We start from the raw sequence: 13,101 nt of genomic DNA on the forward strand, positions 1-13,101 counted from the left end.
AGCCCGTGACAGGGACAGGCGAGGGGACGTCTCAGATGAGGACAGGTGAGCAGATGCCCTGGGACAGGTGAGGGGTATCACAGTTGGGGACATGCCCACCTGGGAGCGGAGCTGAGCCCCGTGGCCAAGGTGGGCCTCAACTGTGCAGGGGGCAGGGGCCACTCTCTGGCTTTAAGTTAACGTTTTTCATTCAGTGGTCAGTTGAGTGTCCGCGGAAGCATTCGGGGCAGTCTCTCAAACCACCCGCAGTGTAATAAGGGCTCCTAGCCACGCAGGAACTGCGTGCCTGTGCTGTCCCAGCTCAGGTGCGGCCATCTCACCCGGACATCCCCCCACATGTGGCAGCAGGTCCACTTCTCCTGCCACCTGTGTCCTCCCTGCAGCTGGAGGCGGGGCTGCTTCCCCCCCACCTCCCGCCCCGGTCTGGTGACATGTGGGGCGGTCGCCCTCTGCTGGCGACATGGGGCCCTGCAGCCCAGGGTGCGGAGCTCCTGGTGAGGCCAGGCAGGAGCTCGTAGGCGAGGTCCCAGGCTGGGTTCCTGCAGCACCACACGTGGGGTTGCTGCACAGTCACGTGCAGGGCCCCCAGCCCCCCACGTCCCGGTGCTCAGCCGACGGGCCTCCTCCTACAGGTCATACAGAGGATCTTCTACACGGTCAACAGGTCCTGGTCCGGGAGGATCACGTGCGCAGAGCTCCGGAGGAGCACGTTCCTGCAGGTGGGTGGTGGCTGGCCGAGGGGACACAGGGCCTTCTGCATGCCCCCGCCCACTCATCCGTCCTCCCCAGGTTCCACCACGACCCATCCACCCATCCCTGCACCTGGCTCGCATCGATCCCCCATCCCTCCACCAGCCTGTCAGCGGTCAGCGCACGCGTCTACCCAGCCGTCCTCGTTACCCCACCCCGCCTCCCTCCCTCCCTTCCCCGGCGTCATCCATTTCTCGACCCACACGCCAGCAGTGCATCTTTACCCACGTACACGTCATCCGTCGGTCCACCCACCCCTCCGCCCACCCGTCGTCTCTCCCTGTACCCACCAGCCTGTCACCCGTCCCTCCATCGACTGACGCATCACCTGTTTCTCCCAGCCAGTCCACCCACCCGTCGTCCACCTTCTTGTCCATCTACCCGGCCGTTACCCATTCCTCCAGCAACCTATCACCTGTGCCTGCATCCATCCCCCACCCATCATCCACTTCTTCGTCTACCCACACTCTCGTTCATCCCTCCAGCCCCCACCAGTAACCCATCGCTACACCAACTCCTAGGTCATCCATCTGTCCACCATCCCACCCTCCATCCCTCACCACCACCCCTCCCTCCCCCCTCCCATCCTCCCTCCCTCCATCCCTCCCTCCAGCACCCACCTTCTCAGCGGCCACCCCGTTCATCTGCCCACCTGTCATCCATCCTTCATCCCCCGACTCGTCCATCATCCGTTCATTTTCCTGCCTTTCATTTATCCACCCGCCCACCGTTTTTCTTCTTCCGTTCGTCTTGTACCCTTCCTTTCCCCTCATCCATCCCGGAGGCATGGCCCCACCCCCGTGCACCCGGCTTCTGTGGACGTGTGTGTGTCAACAAGCGCGGGCTGACCCGCTCGCGTCAGGAGCCCCCGGCCGCGAGAGCGTACGTGCTTGGGCTGCTCCGTGCTGCAGTCTCGCAGACCTGACCGGGCGCACCCCGACCTGGGTGCTGGGCTCCCAGCCCTCAAGCAGGTCTCCACCAGCTCTGACCCTCCGCCCTCACGACGTGAGACTCCTGGGGGGTGTCCCTCCTGCGGGAGGCCCGTCTCCACGCTGCAGCCGGAGGTTCCTGGCAGCGGTTTTCTGGGTGTGTCCTGGCAGAACGTGGCACTCCTGGAAGACGAGGTGGACATCAACCAGCTGACGGAGTTCTTCTCCTACGAGCACTTCTACGTCATCTACTGCAAGTTCTGGGAGCTGGACACGGACCACGACCTGCTCATTGACGCGCAGGACCTGGCCCGGCACAATGACCACGGTGAGGACGCGGCCTGCGGGCGGCGGGGACACAGCACTGGGGCGGGCGCTGCCCTGCCGGGCTCCTGCGTCTCCAGGGAGGCCAGCGTGGCTGCCTCCCCTGACCCTCGAGGCCTGAACCTTGTCCTGCCTCTGGTCTCCTCCTACAGGACACACGGGAGACAGGGACATAGCACAGGACCCTGGGGACCAGGGCGGACACGGGACACGGCACAGGACGCATGGGGACCGGGGCGGACATGGGACACAGTACAGGATGCGTGGGGAACGGGGCAGACATGGGACACGGCACAGGATGCGTGGGGAAAGGGGCAGATACAGGACACGGCACAGGACGCATGGGGACCAGGGTGGACATGGGATACGGCACAGGACGCGTAGGGAACGGGGCAGACACGGGACACGGCACAGGACGCGTGGGGACCGGGACAGACACAGGACACAGTACAGGATGCGTGGGGAACGGGGCAGACATGGGACATGGCACAGGACACATGGGGACGGGGGCGGACACGGAACACGGCACAGGACCCTGGGGACCGGGGCGGACACGGGACATGGCACAGGACCCTGGGGACTGGGGCGGACACGGGACATGGCACAGGACGCGTGGGGACTGGGGTGGACACGGGACACAGTATAGGACCCTGGGGACCGGGGCGGACACGGGACATGGTTCAGGACGCGTGGGGACTGGGGCAGACACGGGACACAGCACAGGACGCATGGGGAACGGGGCGGACACAGGACACGGCACGGGACCTGCGGGGACTGGGACAGACACGGGACACAGCACAGGACGCATGGGGAATGGCGCGGACACGGGACACGGCACGGGACATATGGGGAACGGGGCGGACGCAGGACACGGCACGGGACGCATGGGGAACGGGGCGGGCACGGGACGCATGGGGAACGGGGTGGGCACGGGACACGGCACGAGACCTGTGGGGACCGGGACAGACACGGGACACAGCACAGGACGCATGGGGAACGGGGCGGGCACGGGACACGGCACGGGACGCACGGGGACCAGGGCGTACGCAGGTCACAGCACGGGACGCACGGGGACCGGGGCGTACGCAGGTCACAGCACGGGACGCACGGGGACCGGGGCGTACGCAGGTCACAGCACGGGACACAGCACGGGACGCACGGGGACCGGGGCGTACGCAGGTCACAGCACGGGACGCACGGGGACCGGGGCGGACGCAGGTCACAGCACAGGACGCATGGGGACCGGGACGTATGCAGGTCACAGCACGGGACGCACGGGGACCGGGGCAGACGCAGGTCACAGCACAGGACGCACGGGGACCGGGGCGTACGCAGGTCACAGCACGGGACGCATGGGGACCGGGGCGGACGCAGGTCACAGCACAGGACGCATGGGGACCGGGACGTATGCAGGTCACAGCACGGGACGCACGGGGACCGGGGCAGACGCAGGTCACAGCACGGGACACAGCACGGGACGCACGGGGACCGGGGCGTACGCAGGTCACAGCACGGGACGCACGGGGACCGGGGCGGACGCAGGTCACAGCACAGGACGCATGGGGACCGGGGCAGACGCAGGTCACAGCACAGGACGCACGGGGACCGGGGCGTACGCAGGTCACAGCACGGGAGGCACGGGGACCGGGATGCACAGGCCCTGCCATTGGTGGAGGCGCTCTCTGGGGGCGTGGAGCCCCGTCCTGAGTAGAGGTAGTGGCTGCCACACACAGGCCGCATCCGTCCATCCCCCCGCTCTCCCCGCCCCACCTCCCCTCCATTTGTCCTCAGGTATTTGGGGGCCACCCCACCCATCATTTCATGCCCGGTCTCCTGATGAGCCCCAGTGTGGGCCAGTCTGGGTGCCGCCCTGAGCTCCCAGCAGCTGTTCCCGTAGCTGAGCAAACACCTGTTCTGCAGGTGGGGCAGCGTTCCCCTCCCTCCCTCCTCCCGCGGCTTCCTGCTCTGTGTCGGGGCCTCGAGCGCCCGTCCGTGGGGTGGACGGTGCTCTGTCTGCGTGGGCGGCTCGGGGCACCGTCCCAAGGCCAAATTCCAGCTCGGGGCCTCTCGGGCCGTGGTGGGTCGGACAGCGGTGGCCCCCCAGTAGTCGTCCTGAGGGGAGGGAGCGGCGGAGCAGAGACGCAGTTCCCTGAGAGATTTCACTTCTGGCTTCTGGGTTTGTCTGAGCTTCCCTGCGTTCTCATCGCAGAGGGGCCTGAAAAGGGGAACTCTGGCCTCCGCACAGCTCAGGAGCAGCGGGGGATCCAGTGTAAATGCTTCTGGGATAAGAGAAAATGATCATCTCCCACCTCCCGTGACAAGAAATCACATGTTCAGGGTGCAGAGTGGACCAGAATTTAAGTGCGCCACGGGTTCTTAGTTTTAGAAACAGTTTTCTTAAGACTGCACGTTTTCACATAACGGATTTTTCATGTACCCACACGCACGACCGAATTTCTCAATCCTCCGGGCATATGTTTTGTCTTTGGTCGACGGGACCCGGACGGTCCCCTGACGTGAGCTCCCCAGCGCACCGTCTGCTTGCTGTATCTCTCTGACTGGCCTCGCGAGGGTGCCGTGAACGCTGGCGTGTGGACGCCTGAGCGGACGTGGGTCTCTCTCAACTCCGTCCCTAAATTCGACGCCTGGTCTCAACTCCAACTGCCTCTGTGATCTCGGGAATAGCTCCAGGCGCAGACCCGTGGTGGCTGGCACGTGGCTCCCCAGATCGGGGGTCACCTGTCCCCGCCCGTCCCCACGGCTCTCTCCTGGTGCCCACATCCCTGTGTCCACCCCGTCGAGGTCTCACGTCAGGGCATCTCGTGGGGCTGGTGTTAGGGCTTTGTCACCAGGAAAGGCTGGTGGCGTTGTGGCCTCGAGACACGACTGACTGTGGGGACCGTGGTCTTGCGGCCAGCACAGGACACTGGGTGGCTTCGGGCACAGCCCCCCCGCTGTGGACGTGAGCGCCGTGATGCGTCCCTCCCCGTCCCTCTGCCGCTTCCTAACCTACCAGGTCCTGCACGAGAAGCGGCAGGGGTCCTCCTTACGTCATGGGAAGGAAGGGGCAGAGGGGCAGAGCTGACCTTTCCCGTGTCCCACGGACGAGCAGGTTCTGTTCTCAGATTGCCGGTCGTGGCAGTGAGTCTGAGTCAGCTGTCCAGTTCCCTGGGGCTCCCGTCGTGGCAGGCGGGGGGTGGCGCGGACCCTCAAAGAACAGGAAATTATCCTCCCAGTTCTGAGGCCAGAGGTCCAGAATCAACACATTTATGAAGGACTGTCATCCAGGAGGGGCTTCCTGAGGCGGCTGTATCGGATGACTGCAAATCAGGGGCTTAAAATCCGTCCTCCCCCAGCCCTGGGGACCAGACGTCTGAGGTCAAGGTGTCCCAGGGCCGCGCTCCCTCCAGGGGCTCCAGGGGAGGGTCCTTCCCGCCTCTTCCAGCTTCTGGGGGCTCCAGGAGGCCCTGGGCTTGTGGCCGTCTCCCTCCCGTCTCTTCCTCCATCTTCCTGGGGCTTCTCCTCTGTGTCTGTGTCTCTCCTCTTCTGTCTCTTAGAAGGACCCTGTCATTGGATGTAGGGCCACCCTCATCCAGGAGGACCTCATCTCAGACCCTTCACTGCATCACATCTGCAGAGACCCTGTTTCCATATAAGGTCCCGTTCACAGCCCAGGAGTGAGGACGTGGACATGTCTTTCTGAGAAACACTGTTCAGCCTCTGACACCATCCAGTCATTTCCCATTAGAGGTGACTTTCATTGAGGCAGGATGACTTGGGGGAAAAGACACTTTGTCTTTATTTCTCCATTTTTGTGGTTATAGGTCTCGGGTATGGGCTGAAAAGTGTCCCCAAAATTAACACGATGAAGCCCTGACCCCCCGGTACCTCAGGATGTGACTGGATTTGGACATGGGGTCTTTAAAGAGGGGACGAAGGTACAATGAGGTCACTAGGGTGGGTCCTGATCCCATAGCACTGGTGTCCTTATAAGAAGAGGAGGTCAAGACACACGCAGAGGGACGACCCTGTGAGGACCCAGGGAGGAGACGGCCGTCTACACGCCCAGGGGAGAGGCCTCGGGAGGGACCAGCCCTGCTGACCCTTGGATCTCAGACTCCAGCGTCCGGGACTGGGGGAGAAATAACGTGTGCTGTTGAAGCCTCCCGTCATTATGGCAGCCCCAGCCCACTAATTTGGTGTCTTTCACTCTTTTATCCTCTTAGTTACCTGGGGGTTGGATGCATTTGTGTGCTGATCACAGCAGACTGAGTGTTTGGAGGCAGAGCCTCTGCAAGGGCGGACGTGTGTGTCCTGCCTTTACCGCCCGCTCTGTCTTGGGGCCCCTGGGCCAGCTCTTCACTCTCGCTTTGCTCTGGGCTCAGGTCCTGGACTGGAACGTGCCGGGCAGCGCCCGAGGGAGGCCGGGAGCAGGAGATTGGGTCCTGAGGGTTCCGCCTGACTGGGCTTGGGTCTCGGCATTCAGACCTGAGCCCGCCCAGCCGCCTGCGAGGCTGCGACGTGGGGCCGGGAGCGGCGTGCGGGGCTCACGGCCTGCTTCCTCTTTCGCAGCCATATCTACCAAGATGATCGAGAGGATCTTCTCGGGAGCCGTGACGCGGTGAGGCCCGCCGCTCAGCTAGCTGGTCCTGTCAGCGTGTGGGCTGACGTTCCGCACGCGCGTCCGCACCTGACTCGTTCGCTCCTGATGTGAGGTGGCCGTGCTCTGGGAGTGCGTGCCATCGTCACGTGAGGTCGTGGGTTAGGGACACGCGTACACACCTTTGTCACACGAGGTCACGAGTCAGGGACACGTGCCACCCACATGAGGTCACATGTAAGGGGCACGCCACTGTCACACGGGGTCGTAGCTTGGGACACATACACGCCTTTGCCACGAGGTCGTGAGTCGGGGGACACAGGCCCCTGCACCTGAGGCTGTGACCGTGGCGGCTGCTCCTGCCAGAGCTGGGCCCCAGGGACCCTCCTCCGGGTCACATGGTCTGTCTCAGGCCTTGTCCCGAGTAGGAACCAAGGGTACAGGACTGGGCCAGACGCAGGGTTCCCCACGCCCCGGGGGAGGTGGGCGGGGACCCGTCCTCAGGCTGCTTCTCCCTGACGCAGTCTTTGTTTCTCGATTCGGCCCTGAATCCAGAGGGAAAAAAGTGCAGAAAGAAGGAAAAATAAGCTACGCTGACTTTGTCTGGTTCTTGATCTCCGAGGAAGACAAGAAAACCCCGACCAGGTGAGTGTCTGGCAGCTGTCCTCTGCTCCACTTGCTAGAACACTTAGAAGCAGGGGCTACTGGTCACCCCTGAGCGAGGGCGCCCCCGCTCCGTGATCCACCTGAGCAAGGTCAGACACAGGCGGGGCTCGCACTGGGGGAGGGGTCCCCAGGGGGTGGCGTCTGTCCCAGGTGGGGCTCACACTGGGGGAGGGGTCCCCGGGTTGTGGCGCCTGTCCCAGGCGGGGCTCACACTGGGGGAGGGGTCCCCAGGGGGTGGCGTCTGTCCCAGGCGGGGCTCACACTGGGGGAGGGGTCCCCAGGGGGTGGCGCCTGTCTCAGGCGGGGCTCACACCAGGGGAGGGGTCCCCGGGTGGTGAGGTCCGTCCCAGGCGGGGCTCACACTGGGGGAGGGGTCCCCGGGTGGTGGGGTCCGTCCTGGGCGGCCATGCTGACCGTGGCCCGGTGTCACAGCATTGAGTACTGGTTCCGCTGCATGGACCTGGATGGGGACGGGGTGCTGTCCATGTTCGAGCTGGAGTACTTCTATGAGGAGCAGTGCCGCCGGCTGGACAGCATGGCCATTGAGGCCCTGCCCTTTGAGGACTGCCTGTGCCAGATGCTGGACCTGGTGAAGCCCCAAAGCGAAGGTGATGCTGGGGGGCGGGTCCCCCAGTGGCACAGGGACACCCCGGGGGAGTGGGTCCTCGGGGGCTGGGAAGGTGGTCCCCAGCCCCGTGGTCCTGTGCCTGAGCTCCTTCAGGGCCCACGTGGGGAGACCAAGCCCGGGACCCCTGGTGTGGGCACTTCAGAGGGCCTGTGCTGGGGCCCCCGGGCTGTGTTTGGTGGGTGTGGGAGCCGGGAGCCCACCAGGTGTGTCTGTCCGGGGGCGCTCAGGACACCTTCCAGGGTCAAAGGGAGGGTCTGTCCGAACCCACCCGCCTTAGTCGGTGTCGTGCGTCCGTGTCCTGGACCCTGGTCTCAGGTGTCGTCACCGAGGGCCATGGTGGCCTGGGCCTTCCTGCCCTGGCTGCGGGTTCCTGCCCCATGTCCGCGGGTCCAGGGCAGCTTGGGTCCCGCCCTCAGGTGACTGGCGGGCGGCCCTCGCTGTGTTGGGCCCTGTCTCCCGACCCCTTCCACCCCACGGGCTTCTCCCGTGGCCTGGTTCGCGGCAGGGGGTGCCGTGTCCTAAGGCGTGTCGTTACGCACGCACGCACGGAGGTGACGTGGCTCCTGGGCGTGCGTGGGAGCCGCGTGTGCTCACGTGCCGCCCTCGCCCGCAGGGAGGATCACGCTTCACGACCTGAAGAGGTGCAAGCTGGCCAGTGTCTTCTTCGACACCTTCTTCAACATCGAGAAGTACCTGGACCACGAGCAGAGAGAGCAGATCTCCCTGTTCAGGGTGAGTAGGGGGGCGTGGAGGGGGCGCAGGGGGGCACCTCTGGGTTCCCCCCCGCCCTGTGTGACACGACGCGCATGCTTCCCGCAGGAGAGCGAGAGCGAGGGTCCCGAGCTGTCTGACTGGGAGAGGTACGCCGCTGAGGAGTACGACATCCTGGTGGCTGAGGAGGCCATGGGGGAGCCCTGGGAGGACGGGTAAGGGTGTGGCGGGCATGGGGGCCTGGGACGCGGGGATGGCCCGCTGGGGGGCGCGGGGACACTCGCCCCATATCACGGCCTGAGGCCTGAGGCCGCAGGCAAGAGACTCCTGCCCCGCTCCACGTGCCGCTGTCCCCCCGGAGGGCAGGGACCCACGGAGGCTGGGCCCTCAGCCCCCCGCCCCACTCCCCACCGCCCGGCCTCACGCCGCCCTGACCCCGGAAGGGCTTGCTGCTGAGGTAGTTCCTTCCCCGGCTCCCACGGGCTCTCCCAGGGTTCCGTCTCCTGAGCTCCCTCTGCCCTCTGCGGGTGGGACCGACAGGCGGCTGGAGGGGCGCAGACCCCACCCCTGCGGAGGGGCGGCCGGGGGAGCCGGCACGGCAGCCCCTCGTGGAGTCTCCCGTCGGGGAGCATGGCTATAGCTCAGTGGGCACGTCTGCCGACGATGTCCCTCCTCCCCCGTGGCTGACGGGTGTGGACAGCTGAGGGGAGCGGGGCTGGGGACTGGGCGTCTCCCCCAGGGCCTTGGTCCTCAGGCTTGAAAGCAGCCTTGCAGTAGAGGAGTGTTGGGGTCCAGTGTTCATGCCTGCGTCCCTGGCGGGCTCGGACCCCCGCCCACAGCCTCCCGACCTGCCTCTTCCCCTGACGGGGCTGCTCGGCACCGGGGCTGGGGTTGGCACGGCTGCTCGTGTGGTGCATGGGGTGGCGGTGGAGCCCAGGGCCTGAGGGTCACCCTCTGCCTCTGAGGGGGGGGCTTCAGTTTGCTGATAGCAGCTCTGCCTGCCCAGGGAACCATCCTGAGGGGGTTCCGAGTGGGCAGGAGGGTGAGCACGCCCATCACCCCAGATCCCGCCCACCCTTAGGCCTTGTCTTTGGTCCAGGTGGTCCTTCTCCAGAAGGTCACAGAGGTGGAACCCCACAGCCCCTGCATGCCTGCCTTTGCTCTCAGCACGAGGCCTCCGAGAGCTCTGCGGGTCCCTGGGCGCGTCAGGAGCTGGGCCCCTTCACACCTGGCCGCGTCCTCAGCAGCGACGGACGTTGGCTTGCTGGTGTCCGTTGCTTCGGGCCTGGGCACGTGTGGCCGGCCCTGGTGTCGAGCTGTGCGAGCTGGATTTGTGGGGCTGTAAGCGCTCGTCTCCTGGCTCAGAACCTGGGCGGGGGGTTCCGGGTCACCTGGTAGACAGACGCACCTTTACCTCCACGAGCCGCCCACCCATCTTCCCACGTGTCTGCGCCACTTTGCGTCCCCGCCAGCGTTGGGCGTGCGTTCCCACGGCTGCACAGCCTTGCCGGCTCTGCCGTGGTTACGGTTGGCTTGTTTTTTAAATTGTAGCCACTCGGACGTGTGCAGCAGGATTGCACCCTGGCTTTAGCTGTTCGTGTCCTTGTTGCCCTTTTCTGGTGAATGGCTCTGTCTTCTGTCTGTTTCCCATCGTGGGTGACTTGTTTCCTTCTGATCGAGTCTCAGGGGTCCTTTACCTCTGGATACAAGTCCTTCCGGAGGGAGGGGACTTGTATTTCCCAGCGGTTTGTGGTGTATCTCTTCCTTCTCCTAACCTTGTGTACCACGGAGGAGACGCTGTGAACTTTGATGAACTGCCATTTGTCACTTTGTCTTTACGGGCTGGGCTTTGGTGTCGCGTGTAAGAAAGGATTGCCTAATCCAAAGCCACAGAGACCCTTCTGGATGTTTCAGCGTTTTCCACTTTACGCTGGGTCTGTGGTCTGCTCTGAGTGACCTCCCCTGCGGGGCATGGGGTCTGGTCCGGGTTATTTCTTTATGCACGTGGATGTCCAGTTTAACGCAAGACCCCCAGGTCAGCATCTCTGTGGAGAATCAGTTGACCGTGTCTGTGGGGTCTGTCTGTGAGTTCCTTCGGTTCTGCTGACGCTCATCTGTCCAGCCAGCAGTGCAACGCCGTCTCGCCTGCCGTGGCCTCGGGGTGGGGGCAGTGGACTCACGTAGCGAGGCCTCCGACTCTGGTCTTGCCCAGAATCGTCTGGGTCACTCCAGTTGCTCTGGCTTCTGTGTGAATCATATAGAGTCGGCCTGACTGTCCGGGAAGAGCCTGGGGAACGTTTACTGGGCTGAGCCGGGTCTCTACATGGTGAGACTTGGCACCGTGACCGGGTGACCACCTGTGAGCTGGTCTCGGGACCGTCTGTCCCGTGACTGGTGTGGCTGGCCTCTTGCCGCCCCACCCCCGGCTGTGCTTCCTGCAGCTCCGAGGTAACCCGGCCTCTGCGTGGTGAGACCCTGCACCCTTCAGCGTGGTGCTGGCTGCTCTGGTTCCTTTGTTTTGATGTGGACGCTTAGGAACAAGCTTGTCTCTACACAATATTAAGCTGAGACTCTGAGGAAGGAACGAGCGCTCTGGGTACAGCGACACCTTAGTGACATCGAGTTTCCTGATCCACAGAGCACTCTTTCCGTTTATTTAGGTCTCTGATTTCTCCTGCCAGTGTCTTGTAATTTCCAGTGTATGGATCTTACGCGTATTTTGTGAGATTTGTACTTGAGTGCGTCATCGTTTTCGGCGTTGGAAAGGTCCTGCTAAAGTCTCCATCCCCGCAGTTCACTGGTGATGTAGAGAAATACGGTTTATTCCCCTCGTTGCGGTTCCCCCACCACCCAGCACGATGCTGAAGGAAAGTGGTGAAGGGAGACGGCCTGGCCTTGATCCACGTCAGGTGTGGAGTCCCCCGCTGCCCGGGAAGCGTGACGCTGCTGTGGGATGTTTCCGCCCACGTGCTTCCCCAGCCTGCGGACACCCCGCTTCACCGCCGTCCGCAGAGACTCTGAATCCTGCCCTTTGTCAGGTGCCTTGGCCAGATGGCTCCTCGCCTGTCGTCTGCCGATACAGATACAGCGAGGTTCTTGTGGTTGAGCCGGCCTTGCCTTCCCGTGACAGACCTGGTCACGGTTCGTGGGCCTTCTCGTTTGTCCTTGGACTGTGCTGCAGAGATTACTTGCACTTTCTTGTGACACTGTGCCCTGCTTTGGCACCGGGGTCACGCTGGCCTCCTGCAACAGTGAGGGTGCCTCCACCCACCCTCTGGAGGAGTTTGGGTGGAGGACGTGCCTGTTTTCCCCGCGGGCAGGACTCAGCAAGGAGGTCGTCGGCGTGGCAGTCCTGCGCTCACGCGTCGGGGGGCTGCCAGCAGCACCTCTGTCCGTAGGGGAGCACAGGTGGGGTGCGCGCCCGCCCGCATCCTCACCAAGCCCCTCCCTGCAGGTATGAGGCGGAGCTCAGCCCCGTGGACCAGAAGCTGAGCGCGCTGCGGTCTCCGCTGGCCCAGAGGCCCTTCTTCGAGGTGCCAACCGGCCTGGGCGCCGTCGAGCTATATGAGTACGAGCACGGGGGTGACGACCTGCCGCCCTCGTGACCTGTGGCCTCCGTGGGGCGTGAACGCGGCCTCTGCCTCAGGAGCAGAACTGTGTGCTTGTTGAGCCCTTTTACAGAAAGTGAAGTGCGTTTGTATGGAGAGACCTTATTTATTCAGCACAGAAGCTGGCCAGAGGTGGTCACGGTCACTGAGGTGGGTCCCCACCCGCCCTGGAGGAGCTGACGCGCGTGCGAGAGCCCCAGACCCAGCCTGGCGGTGAGGACGCACGCGCCCCAGCGTCCCCAGCCGTCAGGGTGACCTTGGCCCCACTGTCCAGCTTCCCAGTGTAGGTGTTTGCAGGCTCGCGTCGTCTGGCTGAGCGGCAACCAGGCGCCGCCCCAGAAGATCTGCCTGCGGTCGTGGATGTGCGCTGACTTCGGGGAGGGGTGTGGTCGTCAGGAACATTCCAGGAGCCCGTGGGCGCCCCCGCAGGGGCCACTGTCCCGGCCGCAGCTGCTCCCCCAGAGGGAGCGCCCACATCAGCATATCTTTTATTGTTTTTGTGTACAGCATGTGTAAAGTTGAGTTTTATTTGCCGTGCAGAGCAGTTTAAAAACGTTTCATGAGATCACGTTTGTATTTTCAAATAAAGAATTTAAAGATTTTCAGCCCCAGGCTCACCTTGGGGCAAAAACGGACACAGCGGCCGGGGATTCCGAACTCGGGTCACGGAGGGACGTGGGGACAGACGGTGGTGTCACTGTGGGGAGACCGCAGGGTGTGGAGGCCCTCAGGGCAAGGAGCCGGGGGCGCAGGTCCCAGGCCCTGGGCCGCGGGGCTCTCACAGCCTGACCCTCTGGCCACGGTGGTGGGGCTGACACTACCCGATGGCCACTCTCGCCCACGGTCACTTCTGAACTGCGCGTGAGGGGGTGCGAGCCTTCCCTG

The 13,101-nt window shown here is 64.0% G+C and overlaps 1 protein-coding gene across 7 annotated transcripts in view; it reads left to right on the top strand.

Moving 5' to 3' along the window:
- LOC137217461 (serine/threonine-protein phosphatase 2A regulatory subunit B'' subunit beta-like) overlaps positions 1–12,817 on the top strand; it is a 53,039-nt gene extending 40,222 nt beyond the window's left edge. For 6 of the 7 annotated variants that reach the window (XM_067724325.1, XM_067724332.1, XM_067724327.1 and 3 more), the window contains exons 6-13: positions 633–719; positions 1,809–2,007; positions 6,576–6,624; positions 7,159–7,248; positions 7,702–7,877; positions 8,511–8,629; positions 8,717–8,823; positions 12,063–12,817. In XM_067724325.1, coding sequence (XP_067580426.1) covers positions 633–719; positions 1,809–2,007; positions 6,576–6,624; positions 7,159–7,248; positions 7,702–7,877; positions 8,511–8,629; positions 8,717–8,823; positions 12,063–12,213 — 978 coding nt within the window. In that variant the 3' untranslated portion in view covers positions 12,214–12,817. The remainder of the gene's footprint in view (positions 1–632; positions 720–1,808; positions 2,008–6,575; positions 6,625–7,158; positions 7,249–7,701; positions 7,878–8,510; positions 8,630–8,716; positions 8,824–12,062) is intronic. The other variant, XM_067724326.1, reaches the window with a different exon arrangement.
- The last annotated feature ends 284 nt before the right edge of the window (positions 12,818–13,101 follow it).

The sequence above is a fragment of the Pseudorca crassidens genome, chromosome X, assembly GCF_039906515.1.
Source record: "Pseudorca crassidens isolate mPseCra1 chromosome X, mPseCra1.hap1, whole genome shotgun sequence".
NCBI lineage: Eukaryota > Metazoa > Chordata > Mammalia > Artiodactyla > Delphinidae > Pseudorca > Pseudorca crassidens.